This window comes from Neoarius graeffei, chromosome 20, assembly GCF_027579695.1.
Source record: "Neoarius graeffei isolate fNeoGra1 chromosome 20, fNeoGra1.pri, whole genome shotgun sequence".
Lineage (NCBI taxonomy): Eukaryota > Metazoa > Chordata > Actinopteri > Siluriformes > Ariidae > Neoarius > Neoarius graeffei.
The window spans coordinates 52,139,726-52,153,866 of NC_083588.1; the positions used below are offsets into that span (position 1 = coordinate 52,139,726).

A 14,141-nucleotide genomic window follows, 5' to 3' on the forward strand; every position below is an offset into this window, starting at 1 on the left:
CAGTATTTTCATACTTTTATACTCTTTAATGAAAGGTGATACAAGGCGGAAGGCCGCGCCGTTTTTCAGCAGTCGCGTCACATGACCAACGCCAGCGAATCAGGAAGGTGGATGTCACAGTGACGTTGTCCAATGACGATGCCAGCTAGAGCTCAGCACAGCGTATCCGCGTATTCTCAATGTTTACACAGCACTGGACCAGACACGATCTGGATTGAATACGTGGACCCTGGCGGATTCCCGTTTCCCGGCGTTTCCAGGCGTTTTAATGTAAACGGACAGTGCATCCGCGAAGAAAACGAGACAGATACGGTCTAATGTAAACTTGGCCTCAGTCGCAGGCTGCGTGTCGTAGCTAATCACAGCTATGCTAATATTCAGTACAGCCATGGGCGTCGCCACCATTGAATGTGAAGGGGACGTGTCCCCCTCACATTTCATAATTCTTCGTTTGGACCCCCCCCACATTTAACATAAAATATTAGTTCACCCAGCGCCGTTTCTATTGCTTCGTGAAAGAATCCATTCCACTTGATCGATAAGAGAATACACAGACCACTGAAAGTCCACTCCGGGTTTTCCGGGCGTTTCCTACAACAGCTCACGGCGCGCGAGTGAAGTGAATCTCAGCGCAAGCAGAGAAATGTTGGTGCAGCTGCTGGAAAGTGGAGGAGGTGACGTCATCCCCATTGCCACCTCACAATGTCTAGCTTTTGCTAAAACCTTATTCTTTTGTTATCTGCCCTCAAAATTAACCCTAGGCCACGTTAAATTAATATTCAACTAAACAATGAAATGGGGTATTCTTGGTTGATGATGAATTGTTTGCAGTATTTGCTCCTCCCCAGACACAATGGACATCAGGACATTCTTTACAAAGAAGCGGAAAGTCAGTCAGAATTTCCCCACAGGACAGGGTTTTTCTGTCCCAATGGAAATGTTAGTGCAGTTAGCTGGCTAGTCAATGTTAGGAGATGTATCAGCTAGCTTAACCTTAGCTATCATTTAATTCAAACCCAGTAGGCCTGCCTTACTGTAATGCCAAGAATGAGGTCAAGTCTGCTCTGATGATATTTATTGACTCCTTGTTTTGTCTGGTCTTTGGCAGTTTTCTGGAAAGTAAGATGGGAAATCAGTGTATGGGGAAGGAATAGTAGAGAGGAAAGCGATGGAGAGAGATGGATGTTATTCCAGGTGGATTGTGAAGGAAAGGGGGATAAAAGTTATGAAGTGGTAGAAATTGTGGTGGCACCAATATAAGAAGGAGTTCTATCTATAAATCTATTTGTTATACTGATCTGGAAATGCTACTGTAGTACCACCATTGCATGTAGGTTGACAAAACCACACTTGTTCATTGTGTGAAGTTCTCTTTTATGTGTCATTGCTTGACCCAGTGTAATTTTGTGTTATGAAGACTGCATGATGCCATGCCATTTTTGTTATGAGCATCACTAAATCGGAAAAAAGTAAAACGCACCCACTAAAGTCACTGTTGGTGGTAAACAAAATTGCACCTGTTCATTGTGTGAAGTTATTTTTTATGTGTCACCGTTGCTTGACACAGTGTGATTTTGTGTTATGAAGTTTGCATGATGCCATGTCATGCCTGGTCATTGTGTGAAATTATGAATATTCTTATTTTTAAACATACAGTTGAGTGTCACTATTGCTTGGCCCAGTGGCATGTTGTGTTACATCTAAAACTAAATAGAAAACACAAAATAAAAAGTAAAATGCACCCATTAAGTCATTGTTGGTGATAAACTGTGTCACATTCATCTCATTATCTTAGGCAGAGCGGTGGGTTTAAAAACAGGCTGATGAATATATGGACTAGTTGAATGAGGACTTATTGTTGAGTCTCTAAAATAGTCATTGAATTAAGTGACTTTTGTAGGTAAAATTGTGTTTAACAACCTGTTAAAAATACACCAGAATGCAGGAAATGGCATCTAATTAATTAAAAATTTTCTGGCGGCGGACCCCCCGCCAGTGTGTCCCCCCCCACATTAAAAATGCTTCTGACGCCCCTGAGTACAGCAGCACAACCTCAAGTGCGATATCGTGTTTATACATCAGTTCTTTAAGCAAGAAATTAATATCAAGTAACATTTCGGAAATAATATGGCCAAACTTTCTGGTTTTTGTTGGAGTTGTTGTTGTTGTTTTTGCTTCATGAGTGGAAACAGATCCCAAAGAAGTCACACTCACTTTATAGCATGTTGGTTAGCTGGTTAGCTAGCTCACACTGATTTGTACATTCTCATTAAAGGTGCTTCTGGTAAAATTGGCATCCCTGGTTCCTTTTCATCTTTATCTGACAAGCTTTCATATTTTAATTCAGAAGTTGTATTCCTGAAAAACATCATTTGCCACGTCTGGTGATGATGTCGCTAGCATTACCGTAGCAACAGTTTCAAACTAGGAAGTGGAATTTTACATTTGAAAGACAAATGGAGTGTTATACACAGTGAAACATCTCAGTGTTATTATGTGAAATATCAGCACTCCTGGAACGTCACTCAACCAGTCAAATTATTGGACCGGAACTAACTGTTGTATAATAAGGTAAAACCCTTTTTTTTTGGGTTGCCCTGTGTTGAGATTTCTGATAGCAAGTACACATTTAAATCCCATCCAAAAATATCTCAGTATTAATACACACAAGTCCAGCTGTTGGCCAACGCAAATCCCTCATCCTCGCCATCACATCACCGTCACTTCCTCTCACTGTAGCACACACGATATGTGTTGTGTCCCCCCCCCACACCCACACACACACATACATACACACACACCACGCTTGCCAGCTCTATAATCCTGCACAGCCTGGGATTAGACTGTCTAGTTACTAAAATATTCCTTCCATTTAAAATGAAAACCATTAATAACAAAGAGGCCTTTTCTTAACTATTTATGAACATTTGTGAAGGCTGTAGTCGGGAATAATCAGAAAACAACTACCTCCCTTCTGTCACTTTTCTTCAGCAGTCTGGAAAAAGAGAGCTCTGATTTCTTGTTAAATCTATGTCTACAGTCAATCTCTTTCCCATTTCAGATCTATTTTTTGTGTGTTTTTGTGGCATTAGAGCTGTGTTACTTCCACCTAGGGTGAAGTCACATGCATTTCTGCTATTGTAAGTTATTGTGCCTTCTGCTGTCTAAACAGCACAATTACCAGCTAAGAAAAACTAAGAGATTATGCAACCTGATAATAATCACGATTCATTTTTTAATTTGAATCATCATGAATTTGTATCACAGTTTATCGTTACATGCCTAGTATTTTCCCAAATAAATTTTAGACGCGAGTCCAGGACCGTGTCATCACCCCTCAATTTTTTACGGGGCGGGGCTTATTTAATTGGCATTCTTTCAAACCATATGATTGGCACAAAAATACATCATGTTTTACAAGTATAAATAAAGCATGACCATTGTATTTTGTAGTGTTTTGAGAAGTCTGCTGTACAAAATAAACAAAACGCACAGTGCTACCATGCCTTGGTTATTATTGGTGATTACGCCAGGTCACTGTCCTGTGGCCGGTGGCACAAAAAAGGGTTTGATGAGGATGGATGTGACTGCAGGAATACATGCCACTGGAGTTGCTAAAGTGTGTGGAGATTTATAGCGTAGCATTGAGAAATCAAAGTGTGTAAAAGAACACAGATGCTTCTGCATGTTTATAGATTTGGAGGTGTGATTTACATATGGTGTGACTTACACACTCTCTCTCTCTCTCTCTCTCTCTCTCTCTCACACACACACACACACACACACAGTAACATGTTTAAGCTTTCTTCTTTCCAACACACACAGACAGACAGTCAGTCTTGTCTTTCTTTATAATCTGACCCATGCTGAGGTGCTGATTATTATGGCTGTTTCTATCAATTTGAATGGCACTCCACTGCAAACCGCTAACAAACAGAGGACCATAAAGCCTGTTAGTATGCCCTTTTATTCATCATAAGAGTGAAATTAGTAAATTAAAAAATTAGACTAATATTAAATTTATTATGATGTGCTAGATATAGCCCCAGGCAAATAGGAATTAATATCCTATTAAGGCGATGTATTCAGGTGGCATGATGGTGCAGTAGGTCGCGTCGCTGCCTCACAGATTCAGCTTCCTGGTTCCATCCTGAGCTTGAATTATTGTCTGTGTGGAGTTTCCCTCTGTGGTGTCTCTGTGTGGATTTCCTCTGGGTTCTCCAGTGTTCTCCTAATGCTGAAATCATGGACGTGGATTGGCTACTAGAAATTTCCTCTTGGTGTGTGTGTGTGTGTGTGAGTGTGAGAGAGAGAGACAGAGTGTATTAGTGTAGCTGATGGAAGAAAGGTGTGTGTGTGTGTGTGTGTGTGTGTGTGTGTGTGTGTGTGTGTGTGTGAGAGAGAATTAGTGTAGCTGATTGAAGAAAGTGGTGTGTGTGTGTGTGTGTGTGTGTGTGTGTGTGTGTGTGTGTGTGTGTGTGTGTGTGTGTGTGTGTGTGTGTGAGAGAGAGAGTGTATTAGTGTAGCTGATTGAAGAAAGTGGTGTGTGTGAGAGAGAGTGTATTAGTGTAGCTGATGGAAGAAAGTGGTGTGTGTGTGTGAGAGAGTGTATTGGTGTAGCTGATGGAAGAAAGTGGTGTGTGTGTGTGAGAGAGTGTATTGGTGTAGCTGATGGAAGAAAGTGGTGTGTGTGTGTGTGAGAGAGTGTATTGGTGTAGCTGATGGAAGAAAGTGGTGTGTGTGTGAGAGAGTGTATTAGTGTAGCTGATGGAAGAAAGGTGTGTGTGTGTGTGTGTGTGTGTGTGTGTGTGTGTGTGTGTGTGTGTGTGTGTGTGTGTGAGAGAGAGTGTATTGGTGTAGCTGATGGAAGAAAGTGCTGTGTGTGTGTGTGAGTGTGTGAGAGAGAGTGTATTGGTGTAGCTGATGGAAGAAAGTGGTGTGTGTGTGTGAGAAACAGAGAGAGAGAGTGTGTATTTGGTGTAGCTGATGGAAGAAAGTGCTCTGTGTGTGTGTGTGTGTGTGTGTGTGTGATGAAGCTCTATTATGAACAGTACAATAGTCAGCAGCTGATTAATCATTTAAAGGCTCTCCTGCTCCTACAGTTACAGTCTCCCAGTCCCTCAGTCCTGCACACTCTCAGCTTCAGCAACCGTAAACCCTTTACACCGCTATTTATCCTCTGTCTCTGTGTCTCTTATTTTACTCACCAATCTCATCCGTCCATCACACACACACACACACACACACACACACACACACACACACACAGAGTGTCTCTCCATCTCTCACTGCGGTCTCATCTACTTTGAATACATACTACTGATTTTTTTTAATTTATCTTTAGATTAGCCATTTTAAAGAGACTGTGGTTGATATATTGCGAAGGAATGACATTAGTTTAGTGTTACTTTTTACTGTTTTGTTTTTCCAGATTGTTGTTTTGTTGTTGCAGTTAATGCCTGGAATTTTGGCTGTATGTCATTTCACCTGATTATTTACTGCATATGATGAATTCCTATTTGGAGATTTTGTATGTTGGGTGCTTATGAAGGTCGTGTGTGTGTGTGTGTGTGTGTGTGTGTGTGTGTGTGTGTGTGTGTGTGTGTGTGTGTGTGTGTGTGTGGTAGGATGGGAGAGATTCTCCCTGGGTGACACAGTCCCACTGAGACACAATCTGTTCACTGGAGGCAGGGGTGGGAGTTTAAAATACATAGAGTTCTGAGCACGAGGAGGGGGATTTGTGGATTTTCACTCGTTTAATTTGTCACATTTTTGAGTATCATCACAATGTTCCGCTCACAGGTAAAAGAGGGATGTTGTCTGTAAACTACAATATAATGATGAAATGGATGGATGGTTTGGTCAGTGAAAGAGAGAATACAGTGGGATTATGTAATTTCACCACTCAGGCCTCATCCTCTTACTGAGATTAAGACAAAGCAGGAGAAGAAAATTGTGTGTGTGTGTGATACTTCTGTCTAATGCTTTCTACTGTCTTAATGTTAGACCTGTTCACTTAAAGTCTCACAGAAGAGTTTTATTACATGAATTTATAATATGTATGATTCAGTGGCGGCTGCTGGTTTTTAAAACAGCGGAAGCCCATTTTACGTATTCATCGTAAAACCTGTAGGCCGGATATCAAAGCATAAAAAGGTGTGCCCCATTAGCATAGTGGACTAGACAACCCTACCTAGTGGCAGAAAGTATTTTTGCATGTACATTTCATGTTATAGTCTGGCTTGCCAGGCTAGTGCCTCATATCCTTAATCAAAAATATCAAACATCCAAAAATCACTGGCTATTCAACGAAGAGCCTTGAACATCATACCCTGATATGCAACACAGAGTCTTTAACACAACACCCAGCTGTGCAACACATCCTTGAACAACATCTGCAACACAGTCTGGAAATTCATAACCAGGTAGGCTATGCAACACACAGAACCTTGAATATTATACCCAGGTATAACCTATAACACAGAGCCCACCATTCTCTTAACATTACTGAACAATATACACACTTCACATTCATGAACATTATATGATGCACACTATTTATACACAAATTCTGCCCTCCGCTCCTTTTTCAGAAAATGGTCTGTGACCCTGTCATACCAGCTGGTTGTGCTTTCCAGAGACTTCACCAATTTCTGTTAGCAGCTAGCACTGCAGATCCCAATAAGGCTCAAGCTAGCCTACAACCAGATTGAACTACAAATGAAATAAACGAGTGAATTCACGAATGATCAAACTGATAGAATGGATGAAAGTTAACGGAGCACAACGAGTAATATTTACATGTATTTACAGAGTAATGTACAGAGACATCAATGAGAAGAAACGTTTATATGAAAAGAAATTCGGACAGCACTTTGGCACACGACTACACTTTCTCAACATCCGCTAGGGACTGATCATGCTTCCGTGTTCCTCGCCGACGCCGAAGTACAGAGCCCGCCCTCCTCACTACCTCCAATAATCCTTCATCAGCCCGGCTTCTTGCCCCTCCCACTGTCTCGTTTAGTCCCAGAGAAGCCCGGCTTCCCTGGAAGTGACGATTTTGTCGATTTTAACCAATAACAACTAGCCGAAATTGGCCGTTCAGAGCCCTCTCGTAGACTGCAACGGAAACCCGGCTGCCAGCACATAGAGCCCATTGAAATGAGAAAGGTTACAGCCAGTGTTGCCAGATTGGGCTGTTTTAAGTGCATTTTGGCGGGTTTTGAACATATTTTGGCTGGAAAACGTCAGCAGTATCTGGCAACGCTGGTTACAGCCTGGCAGCAAAGGTGATTCTCGTAGCGAACTGCAAGTTCGTCAGATATCACTCAAATAAGTTACAGGATAGTTAATTAACATAAATACAATCTTGGGCATATATTATGTTATGCAAGTTATTGTTTTAATGAGAATTCAACGTCATAGATGCCGCAGTCTGGGGAGAGAATTTTAGGGGAAGCTCAGCTTCCCTTGTTGTCTCTGAGAAATCGCCCCTGGTATGATTTTATTTACATGATTAGTTCCTTGAAGAGCTTATAATGTAGAAATAACTGATGACTTCCAAATGTCTATGTGGACTTCACCTTAATTGTAGAAGTGGGCGGGGCTAATCTCGGGTAAAACTTGTGCAAAATTCACTCTCACCGATCCTGAGTCTGTCCTTAACACATAACTATGATCGAAACCACACACTTCAACATTCTCTTGAAACCTGAGAAGCCGAGACAAAAAAAAACAAAAAAAACTAACTGAAGTATCATACTTTTTAAATTTCCTTCTTTTTTTTTTTAGAGAATGTCAATGAAGCTCAAGAAAATGGAAATAAAATCTTGTGTGAATATAGATTAACATTTAAATGCAGCCTCAAATACCCTGTGACCCCTAACACACACACACGCAATATGTTGTTAGCTATAAGTGCTAATTGCAGCTAGCAGCTATTCCTCTTAGCCAGGCACATGTGCTGTATTTATCTAACAGCCTGTCTTTAATGAGGCTTCGTCTTAATTATACTTTCTTCCATGATTCGTTCACTCAACTGTAAAGCAAAGAAATCATTTGAAGATTTTTGTGAAGACAAAAACAGGATCAGGATCTCGGTGATCCTTCCACTCATTTCCGGAAGTGAGGAATTTCAATAATCCTAATCTGAGGGTGGAGTTACGGATTATCTACTGCACCGATGGGGGAAGTGGGCTGAAGTTGTGGGTGAGAGAAATTTTAAGACTTACAGTGCCTTGCAAAAGTATTCATACCCCTTGAACTTTTTCACATTTTTCCACCTTACAACCACGAACTTAAAAGTTTTTTATTGAGATTTTATGTCATAGACCAACACAGAGTAGCACATAATTGTGAAGTGAAATCTCATTATCTCTAGCCGCTTTATCCTTCTACAGGGTCGCAGGCAAGCTGGAGCCTATCCCAGCTGACTACGGGCGAAAGGCAGGGTACACCCTGGACAAGTCGCCAGGTCATCACAGGGCTGACACATAGACACAGACAACCATTCACACTCACATTCACACCTACGCTCAATTTAGAGTCACCAGTTAACCTAACCTGCATGTCTTTGGACTGTGGGGGAAACCGGAGCACCCGGAGGAAACCCACGGGGACAACATGCAAACTCCACACAGAAAGGCCCTCGCCGGCCCCGGGGCTCAAACCCAGGACCTTCTTGCTGTGAGGCGACAGCGCTAACCACTACACCATCGTGCCACCCGTGAAGTGAAATGAAATTGATAAATGGTCTTCAAAATTTTAAACAAATAAAAATCTGAAAAATGTGGTGTGCATTAGTATTCAGCCCCCTGTCCTCTGATACCTCTAAATACAATCCAGTGCAATCAATTGCCTTCAAAAGTCATCTAATTAATTAATAGAGTCCTACTGTGTGTAATTTACTCTCAGCATAAATACACTTGTTCTGTGAAGGCCTCAGTGGTTTGTTAGAGAACACTGAAGAACAAACAGCATCATGAAGACCAAAGAACTCACCAGACAGGTCAGGGATAAAGTTCTGGAGAAGTTTAAAGCAGGGTTAGGTTATAAAAAAATATCCCAAGTTCTGAACATCTCAAGAAGCACTTTTCAATCCATCATTCAAAAATGGAAAAAGTATGACACAACTGCAAACCTACCAAGACATGGCCGTCCACCTAAACTGACAGAGCAAGCAAGGAGAGCACTGGTCAGAGAAGCAGCCAAGAGGCCCATGATCACTCTGGAGGAGCTGCAGAAATCCACAGCTCAGGTGGGAGAATCTGTGCACAGGACAACTATAAGTCGTACACTCCACAAATCTGGCCTTTTTGGAAGAGTGGCAAGAAGAAAGCCATTGTTGAAAGACAGGCATAAGAAATGTAGGGGACAGCAAACATGTGGAAGAAGGTGCTTTGGTCAGATGAGAACAAAGTTGAACTTTTTGGCCTAAATGCAAAGCGCTATGTGTGGCGAAAAACTAACGCTGCTCATCACCCTGCACACACCATCCCCACTGTGAAACATGGTGGTGGCAGCATCATGCTATGGGGATGCTTTTCTTCAGCAGGGACAGGGAAGCTGGTCAGAGTTGATGGGAAGATGGATGGAGCTAAATACAGGGCAATCCTGGAAGAAAACCTGTTGGAGGCTGCAAAAGACTTGAGACTGGGAAGGAGATTCACCTTCCAGCAAGACAATGACCCTAAACATACAGCTAGAGCTACAATGGAATGGTTTAGATCAAAGAATATTCATGTGTTAGAATGGCCCAGTCAAAGCCCAGACCTAAATCCCATTGAGCATCTGTGGCAAGACTTGAAAATTGCTGTTCACAGACGCTCTCCATCCAATCTGGCTGAGCTTGAGCTATTTTGCAAAGAAGAATGGGCAAAAATTTCAGTGTCTAGATGTGCAAAGCTGGTAGAGACGTACCACAAAAGACTTGCAGCTGTAATTGCAGCAAAAGGTGGCTCTACAAAGTATTGACGTAGGGGGTCTGAATACTAATGCACATCACATTTTTCAGATTTTTATTTGTTTAAAATTTTGAAGACCATTTATCATTTTCGTTTCACTTCACAATTATGTGCTACTCTGTGTTGGTCTATGACATAAAATCTCAATAAAAAACTTTTAAGTTTGTGGTTGTAAGGTGGAAACATGTGAAAAAGTTCAAGGGGTATGAATACTTTTTCAAGGCACTGTATATCCCTCACTTAAACGCATGATCAGTAAGGACGTGCTTTAATAAAACACAAATATGTGCAATTGGAGATGTAGATCTGTTGGAAATGCACACAAGCATATACACACGCATACACACATGACTCCATGTGTGTCTTATACACCACAATTACCTGTGAATTTGTTGTGTGTGTGTGTGCGTGCGCGCGCGTGTGTGTGTAGTAGTAGTAGAGCAGGTTGCAGTACCCAGATGGTCTCTCTTCAGGCCTCTGCTTAACACCCATGTTCTGATATCCACTGCGACGCCCCCTTTATGTTCTCCTCCTCTCTCTCACCTGCAGGTGTGTTAACGCCTGCCTGATGTGGTGTGAGGGTCGAAATATGACACTTACTAACACACAGTTATTGAAATAGCCACACACTGGTGTAATATTTTTCTGAACAAACGTATATTGATCTGATAAGCATATATCAATCAGCGTCCTTCACTTTTAAAGCTCTGGTCCAAAACTTGAGCATTACTCATACCATACTCATATCACTCATACTTCAGCCTACAGTTTCAAACCTATGGATGAAGAATGAGCCAAAGGTTTTGATGACCATTTTATGGGTCATGATGACGTTTATATCTTGATATGGCTTTTAAGAAATTTTAATCTTCAGTCACATGATTAAGTGCAGAAAAGTTATTGTACTTCATGTAGGTTGTTGTTCCCCAAAGTACAAGGCTGGATAAATTCTCGTCTCGTCTCGTCTTCTTCCACTTTATCCGGGACCAGGTCGCGGAGGCAGCAGTCTAAGCATGGAAGCCCAAACTTCCCTTTCCCCAGACACCTCGGCCAGCTCCTTGGGAAGAACACCGAGGCGTTCCCAGGCCAGCCGAGAGACATAGTCCCTCCAGCGTGTCCTGGGTCTTCCCTGGGGCCTCCTCCCGGGGGGACATGCCTGGAACACCTCCCCAGGGAAGTTCGTCTGCGAGCGCTTGGTGGCCGGGCCTTTGCCCATGGGGCCCGGCCGGGCTCAGCCCAAAGAGGTGACGTGGGCCCGACCTCCTGTGGGTTCACCACCCACAGAGGTAGCAGTAGGGGACTGGTGCAGTGTGGATTGGGTGGCAGTCGAAGGCAGGGGCCTCGACGACCTGATCCCCGGACACAGCGGCTGGATAAATTTATACACAAAATTCTTCACGACAGCATTTTCACAAGAACCGTAGTATTTCAATTAGTATGGAAAAGCATTCCTATGCTTATCATACAACCCCGATTCCAAAAAAGTTGGGACAAAGTACAAATTGTAAATAAAAATGGAATGCAATAATTTACAAATCTCAAAAACTGTTATTGTATTCACAATAGAACATAGACAACATATCAAATGTCAAAAGTGAGACATTTTGAAATTTCATGCCAAATATTGGCTCATTTGAAATTTCATGACAGCAACACATCTCAAAAAAGTTGAGACAGGGGCAATAAGAGGCTGGAAAAGTTAAAGGTACAAAAAAGGAACAGCTGGAGGACCAAATTGCAACTCATTAGGTCAATTAGCAATAGGTCATTAACATGACTGGGTATAAAAAGAGCATCTTGGAGTGGCAGCAGCTCTCAGAAGTAAAGATGGGAAGAGGATCACCAATCCCCCTAATTCTGCGCCGACAAATAGTGGAGCAATATCAGAAAGGAGTTCCACAGTGTAAAATTTCAAAGAGTTTGAACATATCATCATCTACAGTGCATAATATCATCAAAAGATTCAGAGAATCTGGAAGAATCTCTGTGCGTAAGGGTCAAGGCCGGAAAACCATACTGGGTGCCCGTGATCTTCGGGCCCTTAGACGGCACTGCATCACATACAGGCATGCTTCTGTATTGGAAATCACAAAATGGGCTCAGGAATATTTCCAGAGAACATTATCTGTGAACACAATTCACCGTGCCATCCGCCGTTGCCAGCTAAAACTCTATAGTTCAAAGAAGAAGCCGCATCTAAACATGATCCAGAAGCGCAGACGTCTTCTCTGGGCCAAGGCTCATTTAAAATGGACTGTGGCAAAGTGGAAAACTGTTCTGTGGTCAGATGAATCAAAATTTGAAGTTCTTTATGGAAATCAGGGACGCCGTGTCATTCGGACTAAAGAGGAGAAGGACGACCCAAGTTGTTATCAGCGCTCAGTTCAGAAGCCTGCATCTCTGATGGTATGGGGTTGCATTAGTGCGTGTGGCATGGGCAGCTTACACATCTGGAAAGACACCATCAATGCTGAAAGGTATATCCAGGTTCTAGAGCAACATATGCTCCCATCCAGACGATGTCTCTTTCAGGGAAGACCTTGCATTTTCCAACATGACAATGCCAAACCACATACTGCATCAATTACAGCATCATGGCTGCGTAGAAGAAGGGTCCGGGTACTCAACTGGGCAGCCTGCAGTCCAGATCTTTCACCCATAGAAAACACTTGGTGCATCCTAAAATGGAAGATACGACAAAAAAGACCTAAGACAGTTGAGCAACTAGAATCCTACATTAGACAAGAATGGGTTAACATTCCTATCCCTAAACTTGAGCAACTTGTCTCCTCAGTCCCCAGACGTTTACAGACTGTTGTAAAGAGAAAAGGGGATGTCTCACAGTGGTAAACATGGCCTTGTCGCAACTTTTTTGAGATGTGTTGTTGTCATGGAATTTAAAATCACCTAATTTTTCTCTTTAAATGATACATTTTCTCAGTTTAAACATTTGATATGTCATCTATGTTCTATTCTGAATAAAATGTAGAATTTTGAAACTTCCACATCATTGCATTCTGTTTTTATTTACAATTTGTACTTTGTCCCAACTTTTTTGGAATCGGGGTTGTATATACCGCAAGTTGGCCTAGTGGTTAGCATGTCTGCCTCTCGATCAGGAGATTGTGAGTTCTACTCACGGTCGGGTCATACCAAAGACAATCGTAAAAATGGTACCTACTGCCGTCTGGCAAGGCATGCTGCAATACAGATGCAAGTGGGGAGTCAAACTCTTGTGGTTACCAGAGGACTAGCCCCCCACCGTAAGCCTAGCTACTGTATGTGAGAGGCCAAGGGCTATGGAGATCGGTGCTGCCACATGGCGTGGGAAGGACTTTGCTTTGATATACAGTATATAATGGCACTCTATAAGTTATTAATTTTAGTTTGTTCATGTCTATCTGTGGTACCTGAGGCAATGGATGATTTACTGCATGTCAATCTTTCAGGTTTGTTTAAATATCTGTTTCCCTAAGAATGAAATCACTTTAGTCATCTTGAATTTGCACTTTTCATGCCTTGGCCCAACACTAACATCTGTTCAGTGGAAAACAACTTTTTTTTTATTTCAAATTTTCAAAGATATCAATCTCTGAGACAGACCCATTAAGCTCATTGTGTCAGGATACTTTGATTAAAGAGGAACTGCCATATATGTTCTTGTTGTACCTCTAGGATCCTTGAGAAGCGTCAAGAAAATGGCGAAACTATCGAGCTGTCAGCTGAGGGAAGGCCAGAGATGGTGGAGGAGAAGGAGCTGCCCATCGTGGACTGTACATGCTTTGGGATGCCACGCCGCTACATTATCGCCATTCTCTCTGGTCTCGGTTTTTGCATCTCCTTCGGTATCCGCTGCAATCTCGGCGTTGCCATTGTCAGCATGGTCAATGACCACACTGTTTATTATGGAAAGAAACCCGTCATACTGGTGAGTGTCCTTCAGATTTTAAACTTGGATCAAGGGTGACACCAATGTCCTTAACAATAGCTTCTGGTTTCACTGAACATTTAGGGTGAAATCAGCAACGCTTGTTGTGGGCAGACTTAGCAATACTTCTGTTTTCCGTGCATCCAAGCTTGTAACACTTTTCTAATTTGCATAGCTGTGCTGCTGAATCAGACCCAAATGATGCACATAATTGTTTATCATTAGTTTAGAAAGGATTGGAAATACTT

The 14,141-nt window shown here is 42.2% G+C and overlaps 1 protein-coding gene across 1 annotated transcript in view; it reads left to right on the forward strand.

Moving 5' to 3' along the window:
* slc17a7a (solute carrier family 17 member 7a) overlaps positions 1-14,141 on the forward strand; it is a 43,669-nt gene that overhangs the window by 6,242 nt on the left and 23,286 nt on the right. Inside the window, exon 2 of the mRNA XM_060902663.1 lies at positions 13,641-13,893. Coding sequence (XP_060758646.1) covers positions 13,641-13,893 — 253 coding nt within the window. The remainder of the gene's footprint in view (positions 1-13,640; positions 13,894-14,141) is intronic.